Raw genomic sequence first — 18,530 nt, forward strand, 5'->3', positions numbered from 1 at the left:
AGCAAAGACGAGTAGAGACTCAGGCACAGGTGAAAGGTCATCAGGAAAGGTTAAAAAATGCAAAATGCAGTAAGATTATTGAATCATGAAACACTATAGTCCAAAAATAGTATGGAGAGATTTTCTTCTCCTTATTAACAATCCATATCCATGAGAATGTTTATTAGCTGTCATTTATTGAGTGCCCTTCCTCCTTAAAATGATGATTTTAAAACCGTAGGCAGGAAGGGAAGGCAGGGGGGCACCTGGGTGGCTCAGTGGTTAAGCGTCTGCCTTCAGCTCAGGTCGTGGTCCCAGGGTCCTGGGATCGAGCCCCGCATCGGGCTCCCTGCTCTGCGGGAAGCCTGCTTCTCCCTCTCCCATTCTCTCTGCTTGTGTTCCCTCTCTCGCTGTCTCTCCCTGTCAAATAAATAAATAAAATCTTAAAAAAAAAAAAAAAAAGGAAATGAAGGCAGGGAGGGAAATAAACATTTATATAATATTGCAGGTCTTTTTCTCAAATACAGGTTTTTGAAGATAAAAATATATATATCAAGTAATAATTAAGTTATATTAGAAAGTTGCTTGTAATTATTTTATCTGCTAAACAGAGCTGAAGGTAATCAGACTTGTCTGAAAACAAGACCTAATGTTCTATAAAATAGTGTCCTACAGACATCTAGATGAGAATTTCAATTTTCTTTCTCATCTGTCTTCATCCTTTTATACCCTGATGAGGGTTGAACTTTACCTATATACAAAAAGTGTATTATGATCTTTGTTAAAAATGAATATTAAGTTAATATTACTAACATTATAATGGATTTAGACTCTAAATAGGGATGAAAGTTACAGCCCAGCCTGTGATCATTTAAATGATGCTGTGGGTATTTGGTGCTGTGGACCTCTCAAATAGATTTCTTAGATTGTGATGCTTTATTTGTCAAGGGTTTCCTATACCTATTTTAGAAGCCTGAAGTTCTCAGCTATATTTCTACCCTCATCTTTGCAGATCAGTCTCCCTTTTTTTTTTTTTTTGAAGAGAGAGAGAGAAAACGTGAGCAGGGGGGAAGGGCAAAGGAGAGGGAGAGAGAGAATCCCAAGCAGACTCCATACCCAGCACATGGCCATCATGGGGCTTGCAACCCTGAGATCATGACCTGAGCTGAAAGCAGGAGTCTGACGTTTAACTGACAGCCACCCAGGTGCCCCTCTTCCTTTTTGATTAGCAGTATGGAATTGCAGCACCTGGTAGGCCCTAGGTCACTGCCATCTAAAGCATGCAATATATGAGGTTTCTCAAAAACAGTGTGACAAAATACGAAGATTAGGGAAAACATGATAATTTTTGACAGTTATTGATAATTTAACCTTCCTCTTATTTGCCAATCCCATTTGTGCTAATGAGTTTGTTTCCTACATGATTTTCTATATAATTCTTTACAATATAGAAATACATAAGATTTGTTGAAATGCGTAGCTCCCTAAACTCTAACCTAAAATGTCATTCTTTCCAGTGCTCTAATGTTAACCTATCACTTTTTTATCTTCAGAAGTCTATAATCTGAAGCCCTTATAGAAATGGTTGATAAGCTTTTGGGTTGGACCCCTGCAGAGAACAGGGTTGGGGTCTTGGGGTATCCTGTGCTTTGCACACTTTTCTGAGGAGAATGAGGCAGAGAAGAGTAGTAATCACCCACTCCAGAACTTATTGCCAACATCATAAAAACTTGCCCGGATTTATTAGAGAGTTAATGAAAATTCGTCTTCTTTCAAACACTCAGTACTTTAACTATGGCGTAGTTCTGTTATGATACATTTGTTTTCAAATATCATGCTTCTTTTTAAAGTTGGTTGTGTGTCTGTGTTGTAGGGGCGTGCGATTTTCGCCAGTGGCAGTCCTTTTGATCCAGTCTCTCTTCCAAATGGACAGACCCTATATCCTGGCCAAGGAAACAATTCCTATGTGTTTCCCGGAGTGGCTCTGGGTGTCGTGGCGTGTGGCGTGAGACATATCACAGATAAGATTTTTCTCACAACTGCTGAGGTATTGTAAAATACTCTGTGTTCACCAAGGCTATAAAACACCAAATGAGAGCTCAGTGTAGGTAGTTTAATGATTTATTTATATAGCATCTCACCTTGCTCCCTATAAGGTACAAAGTCGAAAGGGGAAGAAAATCTCTCCTAGTGGACAATAAGGGGTGGGTAGCAGGTTCATATTGAGTCACTAAATAGAAGACTGTTCTTCAGCGGCCAGTAGAAAAATTATTCTGATCTCTTACAAGGAACCCTTTTTTGTCTTCACACTTCCAGTCGAATTCTGTGACAGTAGTAACACAATTAAAAATACTGTTTCCACATCATAATGAAGTGGTAAGTATTTCTCCAAACCTTCGTAAATAACAGCATTTTGGAAGTTGAAAATGAAAGTCTTATTTATCATTGAGGGTTTAGGGCAGAAAACAGAAAATACTCTAATATTTTAAGCAGAAAGAAAGTTAAAATAGCGAATTAGTGTTTATAAAGTCATTAAAAGGACAGATGTAGGTTTGAGTGTGGGCCTTAAGGAAAGATTCTCAAAATATCACAGAGCAGACCCACTAGAGGGACTGTTAAGCTACTCTAAGGAACTGAAGGATCTAAAATTTACCTTAGTTGGAAGCTAACGAGTTAGCCTGCCATAGTTTCATAGATGGTGGCACAAAACCCTTAGGTCAGAGACAAATGCCTTTATTACTTATGGTACGAGAGGTACCATAAATTTCAGGTTCCCATCACCTCCCCTTACCCCACAAGCTTCAGGGGGGATGATACAATGATCAGGCATATATTTGTAAAATCATGAGCTTTTGATAATCAGAATGTTCATCTAGTTGATACCATGTTTGAACAGGATGCAATTCATGATTGAGAAATTTGAGTGAATTTCCTCTAAAATTAAACCACTATACAACATTATAACTAAACCGAGCTAAATAAAAATAAAAATTGATTAAAATTCAAATATTTTCATCTTGCAAACATACTATTCTTTCTGTTTTGAAGGGGAACTCTAAGAATATAGATAAAGAGTCTTATGCTATTGATATGATCCAAGGATTATAATCCCAATGCTTAGCACTTGGCCTCGTTCTGTGAGAACAGGTGTCTGAAGGCTATAATGTTCTGCTCCTCTCTTCACTGCACTAAAAGCATGACAGCTGATGTCTCAGAGTTTCTTTAACTCAAAAATCTTGTTAAACATAAGTAGATGTCTAATTACTCAGCTTTTCAAAGCTGTTTATACATTAAGGAAAATGTAATCGTTTTTCTATGTAACTGACACATCAAAGGGGTAAAAAAATCTTTTACTCATTGCCGTCCATGTTTGCTTTCCTAAATAACTCCAGCACCATCTAGTGACAAGGTTCATGAAAAAGATCCTTCCATTTACTGTCCAGGCAAAGTAATAATCACTACCAAAAAACTTTGAAGAAAAAAAAATGTAATGTCAGTAGTCTTATTCTTATCATAGATAGTGATATCTCTGGTGAAATCTTTTTGACCTTTCCCTTGGTTTTCTTTCGGGCTTCAACACAACATTCCTGTTTTTCATACCACCTCATTGTTTTCTTTGTCTTCTTTTCTGTCCCTTTTAACTAAGAGCTTTTTTCTAGCATTCTTTTTTTTTTGTCCTTTTTTCTTCCCTTTTTGTTATGCTTTTAGAGATCTCATCCATTCTCTTGTTTCCATTATCTTAATTCTAAAAGTGGCCAAATCTGCGTATCTCTGGTTTCATCGTTTCCCATGTCTTCAGTTACCTGATGGATATTTCCACAGAAATGCCCTGCTCTTTCCTTAAACACAAATGCATAAAACCTTCTCACCCTCCCTCACCCCTCAATATTTGCGTTGCTATTAGTGACACCCCTTTCTAAGCAGACATTAAATCTTAGAAGCCTGACATTCTTTCATTCTCCCTTATCCCAAAGCTTTAAACACACTGTGCATACATACAGCTGTATAACTGCTCTATTATCCTGCCTGGAAAACTCTGAGAACTATTTTCCACCTATCTAAGCCTATCCTTCTGGTCACTGCTTAGGTCCCACCTCACATTTGAAACCTTTCGTGACTACTGTGGCTCATCTTGATCTTTCTCCTTAGCCGTGGCTGTCTTTATCAGACCCTTTGATATTTAGTTTAATTTCTACTTGTATTATGCTCTTGAGAGCTTTATGTTTTAAACAGTTAAGTGTTGCTTTACAATTAAGTTGTAAATTAACTTTTTAAAGACAGTCTTTTATATACTTCTTTCAAAACACCGTTAGCACCCTAGTGCAATGCTAAAAAAGCACATAATAGAAACTTAGTAAATACTGAATGGAGCTAAATAGAACTAGTCATATATATCTTAGCAAGAAGAATAAATATAATACCACAGGTGCTCATTGCTAGAGGGCCCAAAGAGGGAAGTCCTTGTCTAGATTATATTTTGTAGTTAACAAAAGTTACATGTGGGAGATCTAGGTGACTCTTCTTGTTTGGCAACCCAAAATTTGTTAATTTAGGATTATTACTGAAATACTAGTTGGGTCTCTTATGGAACTGGAAATCTCATGGATCAGGATCAGTCCTGAAGATTTTCTGGGCATTTTTATATCACAAAGAGATTTCTGGCTTTCCTGGTACTCTGGCAGCCTTCTGGACCTCTGATAAGAACACTTAGTGCTCCCCTGGGTCAGCCCCCCTGGCCCTGCATTGTCTGTACAGCAGCCTGGGAACAGACGCCTCACCTCCTGTCCACATCTGATGCAAGCCTTGGCCTCCTACCCTTACACTCTTCCTCCTGAGTCACCTTCTTTGTGTCCTCTCACCTGGCTCGCCCCACCCCTTTCTGATGTCTGTCCAGAGGACGCTAGAGATGAGCACCATAGACAATAGCATCTTCAGGAAACGGATTCATTTAAGTCACTGGATAACTGAAAATCTAGCCACTGTAACATTTCAAAATGAAACGAAGAGAGATAATTTGAAAGTGGACCCAGTGTAGTTAGAGAGACACCAATGGAATATCAAGAGCAGCAAATAATTTTTGAGTGAATGAGCTAATAGGTGAGAGTGACACTAAGACTCTTGTATACTCTCTCTTTTCCCCAGGTCAGTGCCTTCCGTTTTAGTGATTTTGTTCCTAACGGTAGGCTCCCCTCTGTCACCTGTTGCTGCTTGACTCTGTTCCATGGTTTCTTGGCTCCCTCTCTGTATGACAGGCATCCATGGAGAGCAAAGACTCAGACTGATTCTTCTTTACTCAGCCATCTTCTTCCATTCTACCATGCTGGCTGCCAACTGTTCTTTTAAAAGTGAAATAGATTTATTGTGAAATAGATAGATCTCACTTTAAAAGTGAAATAGATAGATTAAAAGTGAAAAAGATTTATTGAACACCTAACTTTCCCAGACAATGTGGTAAATTCCTTACTGGTGTTTATTTCATTTAATCCCCCGACTTAGGAATTGTTATTAGTCTTATATCACCGAAGAGAAAACTATGTTTAGGAAGGTTAATTAATTTGCCTGAATTCAAGCAAATAGTAATTATTGCAGTTAGAATTTGAATATGGACCTACCTCCCATCAGAGCCTGAGCTTTCAACCACCATGAAATTCTGTCCTTTCAAGGTTGCACTACTCATTTTTTTCTCTATCTGGGTAAATAACAATACTGGATCCCCATGCAAGTTTTTGCTTTAATATCTAAGAAATGCCAACTGATTTAAATCTGCCAAAAATCCTTTGCAGAAAAACAAGAAGTAACATGATTTTCTAAATAGCCTGTATTCAAGGGGAGGGGGGGAATCAACATAAAATGGTTTTATTTTGCCCTAATCGCTGTTTGGAATAATTCTCCTTCAAGTCTCTCTTTTCTTTCTCTTAATCGCATCTCAGTAACATTTAATTCTGTTTCAATTCACTCGTTCTTTTAATGAGTGTTAATTAAGCACCTACTATGTGCTAGGCATTATTCTGGGTGCTGGCGCTACCTCAGTGAACAATAATTAAACATCTGTCAAGTTCAGAATTTGTACCTGGTTCAGATAGCATGCCCTCTCCCTTCAGTACAAGAGGCCTGCAACAGCCGCCAGCAGAGAGCCACCTTCTCTTCCCCCCCATACCAGCGCCTCGAGGGGCTTGGGTGTGGCCAGGTTCTGAAAAACCTCCTCCCTCTTCCCATCAAGGCCTATCTCCTCAAATATGTTGGATACGAAAAGAAGGGTATGGAAAAGGTCAATCATGGCTTTTATTTACTCTCCACTTTTTTAGGCCATGAAACCATTGGAGGCAGGGGCCAAGATCTAGCTTTCTCATGGGGCACGTATACAAGAGTTTAAAGGATCCTCTAGGGCAAGACATGAGCGGTCTGGCTCCAGCTCAGCCTCCCTCCCCTTCCTCAGCTTTCCCAGCCTGTTGGATCTCATCCTCCACAGTGGTCACTCAGCCTTCGAAGCACATGTCTTCTAGGGATATGGGCTCCTCCCCAGCAACCCCCTCTTCCCATTCTCTTCACCTCTCCTTATATACATATGTCTGTAACTGCTCAGGCTAAGTGGGGAACAGAATGCCAGTCTCTCCTTCTTGAAGGCACCTAAAGCTTTCCAGGGGAGGCAGCATGCAGCAAGAAGGAGGAAAAGCCACTGCATTACTCACTAGGCCAAATCATGGTTCTAGCGACTCTCCCTGTTTCTCCCCATCTCAGCCTCTGGGAAGGGGTGGCTGTGTTTGTGGGGGTGGCAGGGCTGATTCTGCCACCTTTTGGGTTCTGAGGGAGATGGCAGTCCCCACTTACTTAGTGGGTTCATTATAATGTCAAACACTTAATTCTCTTTGTGCTAGAGTTGGGGGCCCTAATCACCAAATCTGGGGCAAAGGAAAAGTTTTACTCAACATCCTGTTACAAAGGCAAGAAATAAATGAGTTGAACAGTGTCTTTATTATAAAGTTCTTTATGATCAACTTTTGTGAATATAATTATACATTATAATATTTTGCACAATATGCGATATTCTATTAATCAAATAACAGTTATACTAGTAACTTCATCTTGCTCTCCTTCACCCCACACCCCTGCCTAAATATCCTTGTTCAGAAGTCCTCAGTCACCCATAGGATTTAACCAGAACTCCTTAATTTGGCATTGACAATGCTCCAATCCCTATTCTCTATACAGTTCCCCCCCCCAGATCAGGTCACTTGGGCTCACTGAGTCCAGCTTATACATCTCTGCCTTTGGTCTGAATCTTCTTTCTGGAGGGCCACCGCTTCCCTGTTCATATAACTTCTAGCTCTTCTTCAGTCCCGTACTTCAGCTCCCTCCAGTGTTCCTCTGGATTTCGTAACACTCACATTTCACCTTTAGCCTAGGCTGTCCTCTCTCAGCATTTTCTTTTTCTCCCTCACTAAATTATAACTCTCTCAGGAGCAGGAACTGCTTTTTTTAACCTCTATTGGTGTTATGCTTGCCTAGTGTCTTTCATATTTGCTGATGGAATAAATTTCAGAAATAATTTCATGATTAAAAAATTTCAAAGATAGGGCGCCTGGGTGGCTCAGTTGGTTGGGCGGCTGCCTTTGGCTCAGGTCATGATCCTGGAGTCCTGGGATCGAGTCCCGCATTGGGCTCCCTGCTCAGCGGGGAGTCTGCTTCTCCCTCTGACCCTCTTTCCTCTCGTGCTCTCTATCTCTCATTCTCTCTCTCTCTCTCAAGTAAATAAATGGAATCTTTAAAAAAAAAATCTCAAAGATATTAAGAGATACTGAAAAATAAGTGTTTGATTATACAAAATGTTTCAAACGAAGAAGATTGTCTCCTTCCTCTCTGCATCCTCAGGTCTATTAAATAATAGACTCAACTGGTTTAGACTTGCCCTGCTGAAATACCTAATCAAAGTCTTAGAGCTGAAGGGAACTTCAAGGTTGCTGAGTCCGCCTCTGTGCCCCAGCAGGTTTAGCAAATAACTGAGCATATAGAACTTTATTGTTGAACCATTTGAGAGCAACTTACAGTATTATGTCCCTTTACCCCTAGATATTTCAGGATTTTTTTTTTTTTTTTTTTTTTTTGACGTGGTCTCTGTACCATTTTCAATTCAGGAACTTTAACACTGATATAATAGTATTATCTAATGTATGGTCCAAATTAACATTTTGCCAATTATTCATAAGAAAAGGCCTTTCTAGCCTCTAGACTAATCCTTTAATCTGCAAGAATATTTCAGTCTTTCTTTTATGGCGCTGACATTTGGGAGCAATATAGGCCAGTTGTTTTTTTACAGTGTTCCTCACTTTGGGTTGATGTGATTGTTTCCTCATGATTGAATTCCCGGTGTGTGGTCTTGTTAGGAGCACCAACGGCCTAATAATTGCATCCTACCTCAGGAGGCATATAATGTCAATCTGTCTAATTAAAAAAATATGTTATTAAGGTCTGATTGACATACAAAAAGCTGTACATATTTATACAACTAGATGAGTTTGGAGATAAGAATACACCTGTGAAATGATCACCAACACATGCACCATGAATACCTCCATCACTGCCAAAAGCCCTTTCCTGTTCTCTTTATTATTATTATTTTGTGGTGTGTGTGTGTGTGAGAGACAGACAGACAGAGAGTGCTTGAGAAGGGAGATAAGAAGACTTACCATAAGATCTACCCTCTTAGCAGATGTTTAAGTATATGCCGTTTGATTTAGAAATAGGGAAGGGTCCAGGGACACTGAATGCCGAGGCCAGTTAGGTGATTTAGATAATCCAGAATCTGGGTAAATTGAAATCCTCTTTGCAGTGTGGCTCCAACATGGCTGTCTCAGCCTCCTGCTCCACCGCTTGTGCCAGAATATGGGAAGAGAGGAAAAAATAAAACACGACGACATCGGAGAGGGAGACAAACCATAAGAGACTCTTAACTCTAGGAAACAAACTGAGGGTTGCTGGAGGGGAGGGGGATGGGGGGATGGGGTAACTGTAATGGACATTCAGGAGGGCGTGTGAGGTAATGGGCACTGAGTGTTTTATAAGACTGATGAATCACTGACCTCTACCTCTGAAACCAATAATACATTATATGTTCATTAATTGAATTTAAAAACAAATTAATTAATTAACTTAAAAAAATGTGTGAGCCGGGAGAAGCAGCGTGATCAGCCTCGGCCCCCTTCCCTCCTGTACTCTTAGGGTACTTTTCCCCTCACTTCTGTCATCCTCCTCCGCCTTCCTTGCTCCTCTTCCCCCCTGTGCCTCTAGCATATCAGAAGGAAAGCTTCCAGCACTGCATGGCCCAGTAGAAAAGGAACTGGAGAAACAGACAATGCAGATTCTGTTCCCATCTTACTAATGGTGTCCCCCAGCTATCCCCAAGTCTCTCGGGGCTGTTTTCCCATTGACAAAGGGAGAGACGAATCAGGTGATCACATTAATGTGACCCACTTCTATACATCACCATATGTGACCATTCACCTAGTTATCCTTTTAAATATAAGTAAAACCTTTTTTGTCTTTCTTTTTTTGAAAGGTTATAGCCCAGCAGGTATCAGATAAACACTTGGAAGAGGGCCGGCTTTATCCTCCTTTGGACACCATTAGAGATGTTTCTCTGAAAATCGCAGCAAAGGTAAAACCACTCTTGTTCGAGTCTCATTATTTTTCCTTCCTTCTATTGCTAAATATGCATTTTTAGGTACTGAAAATCCACTTCCTTGAAATGTATATCTGAATCAACTTACTTTGTCAGAAGTCAGGGAAATGAGACACAGTGCCTCAGCAGAACTTAGGAACTACACTTCATCCCTAGGAATTGAAGAATTAGGCTGAATCATTAATTTTCCTATCATTCTTTTTCTGTTCCATAATCTAAATAAGTTAGTAGGGTTTCATTTCAGTTAGGTTTCCCCCACTTCATCTTTTTTTTTTTTTTACTTATTGTTTTCCATATCACACTTGGAATAGTCACCAAAATACTGCAGATGTGGTAGAGTAATATTTAGACCTTGAGTCACCTGTCTTATCCATGGTGCCTTGATATATGGCATCTTCAGGATCACAACTGATAATACTGGGCAGGGGGCAAAACAATGAGGGCAAGCAACTCAAAGCTGTTGGGCCGACAGATGAGCTATTGGAACAATTAGCCAAGAAGAGCATAAACTCAGAGAAATTTTCTTTAAGATGAGTGAGAAATTTGATTTTTTTAATGCAATATAAATGTATTAGCCTATTAGGGTTACCATAACAAAATGCCACAGACCTGATGGCTCAAACAACAATTTGAGGGCTAGAAGTCTAAGATTAGGAGGTTGGAGGCTTGATTTTCTTGGAGGGCTCTCTCCTTGGCTTGTAGATGACTTCTCACTGTGTCTTTGTGTGGTCTTTTCTTTGTGTACAAATATCCCTGGTTCTCTTGGTATGAGAAATTCACCCTTCCTATAAGAACACTACTCAGTTTGGGTCAGGGCCTACCAAACAGCCTCAGTTTAACTTAATTACCTCTTTAAAGGCTCTGTCTCCAAAGAGAATCACACTCTGAGGTACTGGGGGTTAGTACAGATGAATTTTGGGTGACAGAGGTCAGCCCATAATGGTTATGTTTAAACTAGGGTTTCTCAACCTCAGCACTATGCTCATACTGGCTGGATAACTCTTTTGTGGAGGTTATCCTGGGCATTATGGGATGCTTAGCATACCTGGCCTCTACCCACTAGATGCCAGTAGCCTCTGCCCAGTTGTGACAACCAAAAATGTCTCCAGACATTGCCAAGTGTCCCCTCAGGGGCAAAATTACTTTTGATTGAAAATCAAAACCATTAGCAAATTTATCAAAACAATACCATATTTAGGACTCACATACCATTATTTGTCTTGTTGATTGAGGGCACATGCTTCAAAAACCACATAATACTTCAAAAAACTTTAGATAATCTGCTTGGTTTCCTGTCCACGAAAGAGTATCCTATTTTCTACTGTTTATATCTCCTAGTTTTTAACGAGTTTGGATTGTTAATGCATGGAACAGGACATTATCATGTTAAGTTCAGTTTGAAGATTTAAATGAGAAGGTGTTCAGACAGACTCAGATATTACACCTAGAATAATGGGAAAACGCAGAGTGCAGAGACAGAAACTAGCAAGTCAGGACAAAGAATCAAGTTGAGGGAGGAAGATGGTCTAAGTGGACCTCAAGCTTGAGGTTTCAGGGCATGTTTGTATACAATTCCCACAATTCCAGCAAGTCTATGGAAATGACTGAAACTTAAAGAGACACTAGATATACAGGCGTGGGCAGTATTTCCGTGTGGTTACGGGGGAAGGGCCAGGAGTGGTTGGGGCTACCAAGACAGCAAGTACAGACAGGTGAGAACCAAGGATAGAACATGGTTTGTTATACTGTCCGGAAGACAGAGGCAAGAAGCCAGTGAAGAGAAGTCAGGATTTTGAGAAGAGACTCAGAACGGAGCAGTGGGTCAGAAATTAGACAAGGCCCAGTGTCAGAACGGGCATGGCAGTTATGATCGACACAGCTGTGGTAGTGAGAAACACAGGTGAACTTTTTAGTGCCTGCGAAGTTATCAGAACCTTTTACAAAAGCAATTTCAGTAACACAGAAGTTAGGGAGAATTCAGAAAGCAAGAGAATACAAGCTGCTCTTGCAGAGTCTGGTATTGACGAGGAGAGAGTGAAGACCTCACTGAGAGAGGGGATCATTGAAACAGTGTGTCCTGGGAGCAGAAAAAGGAATGAACATAGTCTATGTCAGGAACGCAACAGTGCATAGCACAGGGGGCCTCTGGGGTGATGGAGATGTTTGATAACTGGATGTGATCACAGTTGCACAACTCTGCCAATTTACAAAAATAATTTAATCGTGCACTTAAAATGTTTGGATTTTGTAGTCTGAATTATACCTCAAAAAAGCTGTTAAAAAGTAATAATAGCATATTATAGGTACTTTGGGAAAAAGAGAAGAAACTACCCAATACTCTATTTTTCTAACATAAGCAGTTTTATTGTTTTGGTGTATTCGCCTCCAATCTTTTTTCCATTTGCTTGCTTTCTTTGCTAACATCATCCTAATCATGGTGTATACATCTATTTCATGTTTTTCACAAACATTTCTCCATAATATGGCACAGTCTTTGTAACCATAATTTTTCATAAATGCATAATTTTGCACTGAGAAGAGATACTTAATCATTCCAGTAGTCTTCAAAATCGGACTTATCCAAATAACTCTATTACATAAATAACCCCCAGTGACTACTTTTTTACAACTGGAGTGAATTAAAGAACATAGAGTGATTAATTTTGACAAGAGGGAGAATCCATTCTTTTCAAAGAAAGTAAAGGAAGAGCGAATGTTTAAAGATACAGAGGAGATAGTTTTGAGTTGTTGGAAGGGGAAATTGAGATTGTTTTCTCTGATTAGCTGGAATGTTCTCATTCCAGTGATGACAGTCAAATGCAGATTTGACAGAGGAAGGTTTGAAATTGCCTTGTGGGAACTAGGAGAGAAAGGGTTCTTGTTTGTTTAAAGAAAAGGATAAAAGCATAATGTGTGACCACATGGACCCAGGTAGGATTAGGAAAAGTATGGCATCTCAGGAGGCAGCCATGGAGGAAGAAAGCCAGCACTGAGGGTTCCCCAGACTGGTGACCAGAATGGCAAGTGTGACAGCAAGACAGGGAGACGAGATTCTGTGATACTGGCGAGGAGCGTTAAAACTGACCAGAGTCCAGCTGATTAGGTGAGCAGGGTTAAATAAGGACATTTTGTAGGAGACTGTGGTCAGCATAGGGATTGTTGAAACTGCACACTGAGTTCAAACTTAGCAGGAATATTAAGGTATTTAGTTCAAGTTAATTATCATTCAGGTCATGTCAAGACTTTTGCCACTGGATTGTCTGTGAAATCCTGTTATGATTACATTTGATAAATCTCTCTTGTGCACACTTTCTGTTGCTATCGTATTCTCCTCCTGCTATATGATTTAAAATTGCATTTTCATTTTATACCTTCTTTGTGTATGTGTGCTTTTATTATAATCTAACTTAATTTTTTTAGACAAGACAAATTAATTTTTTGAAACAGATAAAAACTGACATGTGCTCATCACCAACTCTATTCATTAAAGTAATTAATATTCTTTTTTATTCCTAGATTATGAATGATGCTTACCAAGAAAAGACAGCCACAGTTTATCCTGAACCCCCAAACAAGGAAGCCTTTGTCCGCTCTCAGATGTATAATACTGATTATGACCAGATTCTACCTGATTGTTATTCTTGGCCTAAAGAGGCCCAGAAAATACAGACCAAACTTGGCCAGTAGCATAATAACTGACATTTCTAATTCTGTTAATGAGATCTTAAAGTCTTTCATAATTTTTAAAGATTGGAATCTTTTATAATAATTCATTAGACTAAGAATTTTACTTTAATAATAAAAGTTCATGGAAGGATATTAATATACTTTAGGGTAAACATCACACTAGACAATTTTGCTTCATTTACTTTCTTGTTATTTATGGTTTCTCTCTTCATTATTTTGCCCAAGTTCTCTTTAAAAGCTGTTGTACCTACTACTGAGAAACACATAATTTTTATATAGGGAACTAATGGAAAGACCAAAATTAGTAATAAATTGATATACTCAACATTAAAATCCATAGGTCTTTTGTTGACTGTTTTGTTAAAATCTGCTCTTTTTTTATAAAGACAAATGAATTTAGGCATAGGTGAACTTTTGCTAAAAACAGAAATGACACTTACTTTGTTGCCTAGAGAAAAATAACTTCTCAGGTATTTTTATTCCAATCCTAGATTATATTAGTTCTTTTAGTGCAACTGAACTCTAACATTTCTAAGAAAGATCGTTGCTGTTTACAATGCCTTGTGCAGCCTTAGATTTTAATATTCTTCCGCCATTGTTACATCTTCTTACCACCTTGGTCCTCAGTCAGATATCCCTTCTAAAAGCACCTTTCTTCTGCCCCTGGCTGAATGTCCTCTCCTCGCACTGTTGCTGCCAGGCATTTACAGCCTGTGGTCCCTGTCCTAGGGTTGGTATCCTCAGTTCAGCATAGCTCGAGCCATGGGAAGAGCTGAGAGAGGGAGCAGATAATCTCCTTGAGAAAGGGCTGCCTCTGGAGCTGACCTCTTAGGACAGAGATCTCCAGAGTCAGGATCGAGAGCATGGTTCCCAGAGAAGCTGGGTTCCAACATGGGTGACCTGCCCTCGTGTTTCCTTGATTAGCTCAGGTAATGAGGAGCTCACTGTGTTAACAACAAACTCACTTTCCTCTGGGTTTGGAGGAAATTTTGTAACCAGTTCCCCAATATCAGAAATTATCTTGACGTCAAGTATTGAGATACTCTAATTACCATCAGTAGTTCTAGCCCAGAAATTAATATTAATTTCAAGTTTTACTTTAGACGTTCATAACTGAATGAATGGAAACAATTTTAAATTCTTAAGCTCAGGTGCAATAACATTTGCTATTTATTTGTAGAATTATTTGGAGGATTTTGTTTTTGAAGTAAAGCCTTTAAAAAGTAGAAGAAGATGTTCAAGATAAACTATACTATAAAATGATTTATTGAAGGTTGACGGTTACACAGATTGTTTTAGGTGTGAATAGAAGGGGTGGGGGTATTTCTGAAAGTAACATTTAGTCAAGAGTTTCCTCAATATAGTTTGAAAAGATCCAGAATGCTGATTTGTTTCATGTTGTCTTGTAGCTCTAACTAAATGTATTTACCTATGCAAAAGATTGATTAAAGCATAGAAAACGTGAATGAATAAAATTACGATTGTCTGTTTCTCTTAAAATATTGTTACATTGTAAAATGATAATGCTGCATCTCAGCAGTCATGTGATAGGGTATACATTTTAAAAATATTCTAATAGGTAATTTCAGCATGACCTTCGTTTAATACATGTGTTGTCATATTTGCTGTATGTTATGATAAATGAACTACTTTCTTATCCTCAGAGAAAGATAATGAAACAAGCATTGGATGATTACTTACTAGGTTTCAGGTATTCTGTGTAGATTATCTTATTTACTGTAGCCCCTACAAGTTCCTTACAAAGTAGATATTTGAAGGAACTTAACCAAGTCCACAGAGCTAATAAGTGAAGGAGGTGAGCTCCGTGTTTAACCTTGCTTCACGGTCTGTTCTCTTCACTAGAGTGCAGTCTAGAACAGCATTGTCCAATAGAAAAAGGAAGTGAGCCACTTGTGTAATTTCTAGTGGCCTCATAAAAAGAAGGAACAGGTGGAATCCATGTTAATAATTTATTTTATGTACACTGACACGTCCAGAATATTATTTCAATATGTAATTGATATAAAAATACTAATGAAATATTTTACATTACCTTATACTAAGCTCCAAAATCCAGATATTTTCAAATACATCAAAGTCATGGAAGCCCACAGACCCCCTGAGTATGTGAATCACAAAGGTAGCACAAAAATCAACAGATAAAAGGAATAGGGTGTTTAATAAAAGAATTGGGAAAACGGGCCTACCGCACATGGAGAAAATTAAAACTAGAACCCTACCTTACAGAGACTTCCGATGGGTTAAAGAATTAAATATAAATAGTAAAAATATAAAGTTAATAAAAATTAACGTAGCAAAATATCTTTGGGACCTCAAAAACACAACCATGAAGCAAAAAATGGAATGCATTATGTGAGGCTGGGAAGGTTAAGGCCGACAAACGGCTGCTGCCATCAAACAGGGTAAAGTGGGGAGAAATCCAGGACTGTGGGAAAGGGTGGTTGCTTCTACAGAGATGGGTTCATCAAGAAAGTGATGATCGAGGCTCAAAGGCTTAAATCAGCTCAAGGCATGGCATTAAAAACTAGAAAAATGCCTATGTTTTTGCCAGAAGAATCTTTTCTGTCTTGCTCGCTGTAAGGCTGAAATAACTGAAAACAAGAACATTCTTGATCCTACTGGTTGCCAAATTCCACCAGGAATTGCATTCACAGCTTTCACCAGGCCTCGTATTTAAGAATATTGATCAGAAACGGGAAGACTTTGATCTGGAAAGGGGATTTATGGGTAGGGGGATTTGGAAGACATGTGATACCCTGCTAGTGTGAACAATAACCCAGGTCTGAATACTGAAAGTCCTGTGTCCCAGGAAACCCCTCATCCCCTAGGCAAACCGGAAGAATGGACACGTCCTCCCTTGCTAATCAAAGTGGGAGCTCTTCCTGTCTAAAGATTTTGTTAACTGCCCAGCTCGAAGATCCTGTAATCAGCTCCCTCAGTTTACCTCCCGCTCTTCCCACATTATTTCTCTTTACCTCCACACACTAAATATCAGATTCCAGAGAGGAGCTGTGGTAGATACAGTTAGAAAGGGAAACCCATAAGAAGACTCCCACCAAAAGAATTCTTGATTTTGCTTATTTATATTTTCAAAACCTGAGGGAAAATATATGGGATTCTGAAATGTACTGAGAAAGGAGAAGTGCAATTTTGGATTGGAAAGGATTGATAGGGGTGCACTTGCCATCGATTCTGGATTCAGTGTGTTGCCTTGAGCAGCTGAAAGTCATTCTACTTTTGGATCAATTAGTTGGCTGAAATGTACACTTAATAATGGCCCACATTAAATGAAATTGAGAATGCAAGCATTCCTTGAAATAATGTTAGAGGAATTCAAAGATTTCAATGATAGGAATGTTGGAGTGGATTTGTCATGTGCAGTCAGACCATCTTAATCCTGGTGATCTAAGTCTCCCAAGAAGACCTATCCCTGACCCTCCTTTCACTAAAGCCTTGAGAAATACAATGGTGATGGGAATACCAGCATCCATGAAAAGCATTTTCTTAAAATATTGGGGTATAATTCACATTATATTACTTTCACATACACACCATGATTAGATATTTGTATATATTAATGCAAAATGATCACAGTAAGTCCAGTTAACATCCATCAGTAATTTTTTTTCTTGTGATGAGAACTGTTAAGATTTACTCCTAGCAACTTTCAAATATGCAATACAGTGTTATTAACTATAGTCACCGAGCTCTACATAACATCCCTATTTATTTATTTAGATTCTGCATACAAGAGCAATCACACAGTACCTGTCTTTCTCTGACTTATTTCACTTAGCATAATGCCCATAAGGTCCATCCATGTTGTCACAAATGGCAAAATTATTTTTTTATGACTGAACTACATATATATATGAATATATACACAGTATTATACATTTTCTTTATCAATTCATCTGCTATTGGACATGTAGGTTGTTTCCATATCTTAGTCGTTGAAAATAATGTTGCAGTGAACATAGATGTGCAGATATCTTCTCAAATCAGCAATTTCATTTTCTTTGGATAAATACCCAAAGGTGGAATTGTGGATCATAAGGTATTTCTATTTTTAATTTTTTAAGGAATCTCCATATGTTTTCCATAGTGGTTATACCAATTGGCATTCCCACCAAGAGCGCATAAGTGTTCTCTTTTCTCCACATCCTCACCAACACATTTCTTTTTGATGATAGCCGTTCTATCAGGTGTGACATGATATCTCACTGTGGTTTTGATTTGCATTTCCTTGATGATAGTGATGTGAAGCATCTTTTCATGTGTTTGTATGTCTTCCTTGGAAAAATGTCTATTCAGATTCTCTATTTTTTAATTGGATTTTTTTCTATTGAGTTTTATGAGTTCTTTATATATTTTGTATATTAGCCTCTTGTCAAATATGTGATTTGCAAATATTTCCTCCCATTCAGTAAGTTGCCTTTTCATTTTGTTGATGGTTTCTTTGTGTGGAAGTTTTTTAGTTTTGATGTAGTCTTAGTTGTTTGTTTTTGCTTTTTTTGCCTTTGCTTTTGGTGTTAAATCCAAAAAATCATCACCAAAACTGACATCAGGGTGCTTACCGCCTATGCTTTCTTCCAGGATTTTTATGGTTTCAGGTTTTTCATTCAAATCTTTAATCCATTTTGAGTTGGTTTTTGTGAATGGTGTAAGATAGTGGCTGAGTTTCATTCTTTTGCTTGTGGCTGTCCAGTTTTTCCAAAATTATTGAAAGACTCTCCTTTCCCTGTTGTATAGTCTTGACTCCTTTGTTGTAAATTAATTGACCATATATGCATGGGTTTATTTCTGGGCTTTCTATTTTGTTCCATTGATCTATATGTCTGTTTTTATGCCAGTGCCACACTATTTGATCATTATGGCTTTGTGATATAATTTGAAATCAGGGAGTATGATGCTTCCAGCTTTGTTCTTTTTTTCTCAAGATTGCTTTGACTATTTCGTTCTTTTGTGGTTCTGTGCAAATTTTAAAACATTTTAAAAATGTTTTTTGCATTTCTGTGAAAAATGCCATTGGAATTTTGATAGGGATTGCACTGAATCTGTAGATTGCTTAGGGCAGTATGGACATTGTAACAATATTAATTCCTCCAGTTCATGAGCATGGAATACCTTTCACTTATTTTTGTTGTCTTCAATTTCTTTCATTAAT

At 38.5% G+C, this 18,530-nt stretch overlaps 1 protein-coding gene across 1 annotated transcript in view; it reads left to right on the top strand.

The window, feature by feature from the left end:
* Positions 1 to 13,342, top strand: part of ME1 (malic enzyme 1) — a 191,307-nt gene extending 177,965 nt beyond the window's left edge. Inside the window, exons 12-14 of the mRNA XM_028108075.2 lie at positions 1,853 to 2,026; positions 9,533 to 9,631; positions 13,172 to 13,342. Coding sequence (XP_027963876.1) covers positions 1,853 to 2,026; positions 9,533 to 9,631; positions 13,172 to 13,342 — 444 coding nt within the window. The remainder of the gene's footprint in view (positions 1 to 1,852; positions 2,027 to 9,532; positions 9,632 to 13,171) is intronic.
* Positions 13,343 to 18,530: the final 5,188 nt, after the last annotated feature.

The sequence above is a fragment of the Eumetopias jubatus genome, unplaced genomic scaffold (assembly GCF_037043125.1).
Source record: "Eumetopias jubatus isolate StellerSeaLion01/CBP00866 unplaced genomic scaffold, mEumJub1_p1.0 scaffold_6, whole genome shotgun sequence".
Lineage (NCBI taxonomy): Eukaryota > Metazoa > Chordata > Mammalia > Carnivora > Otariidae > Eumetopias > Eumetopias jubatus.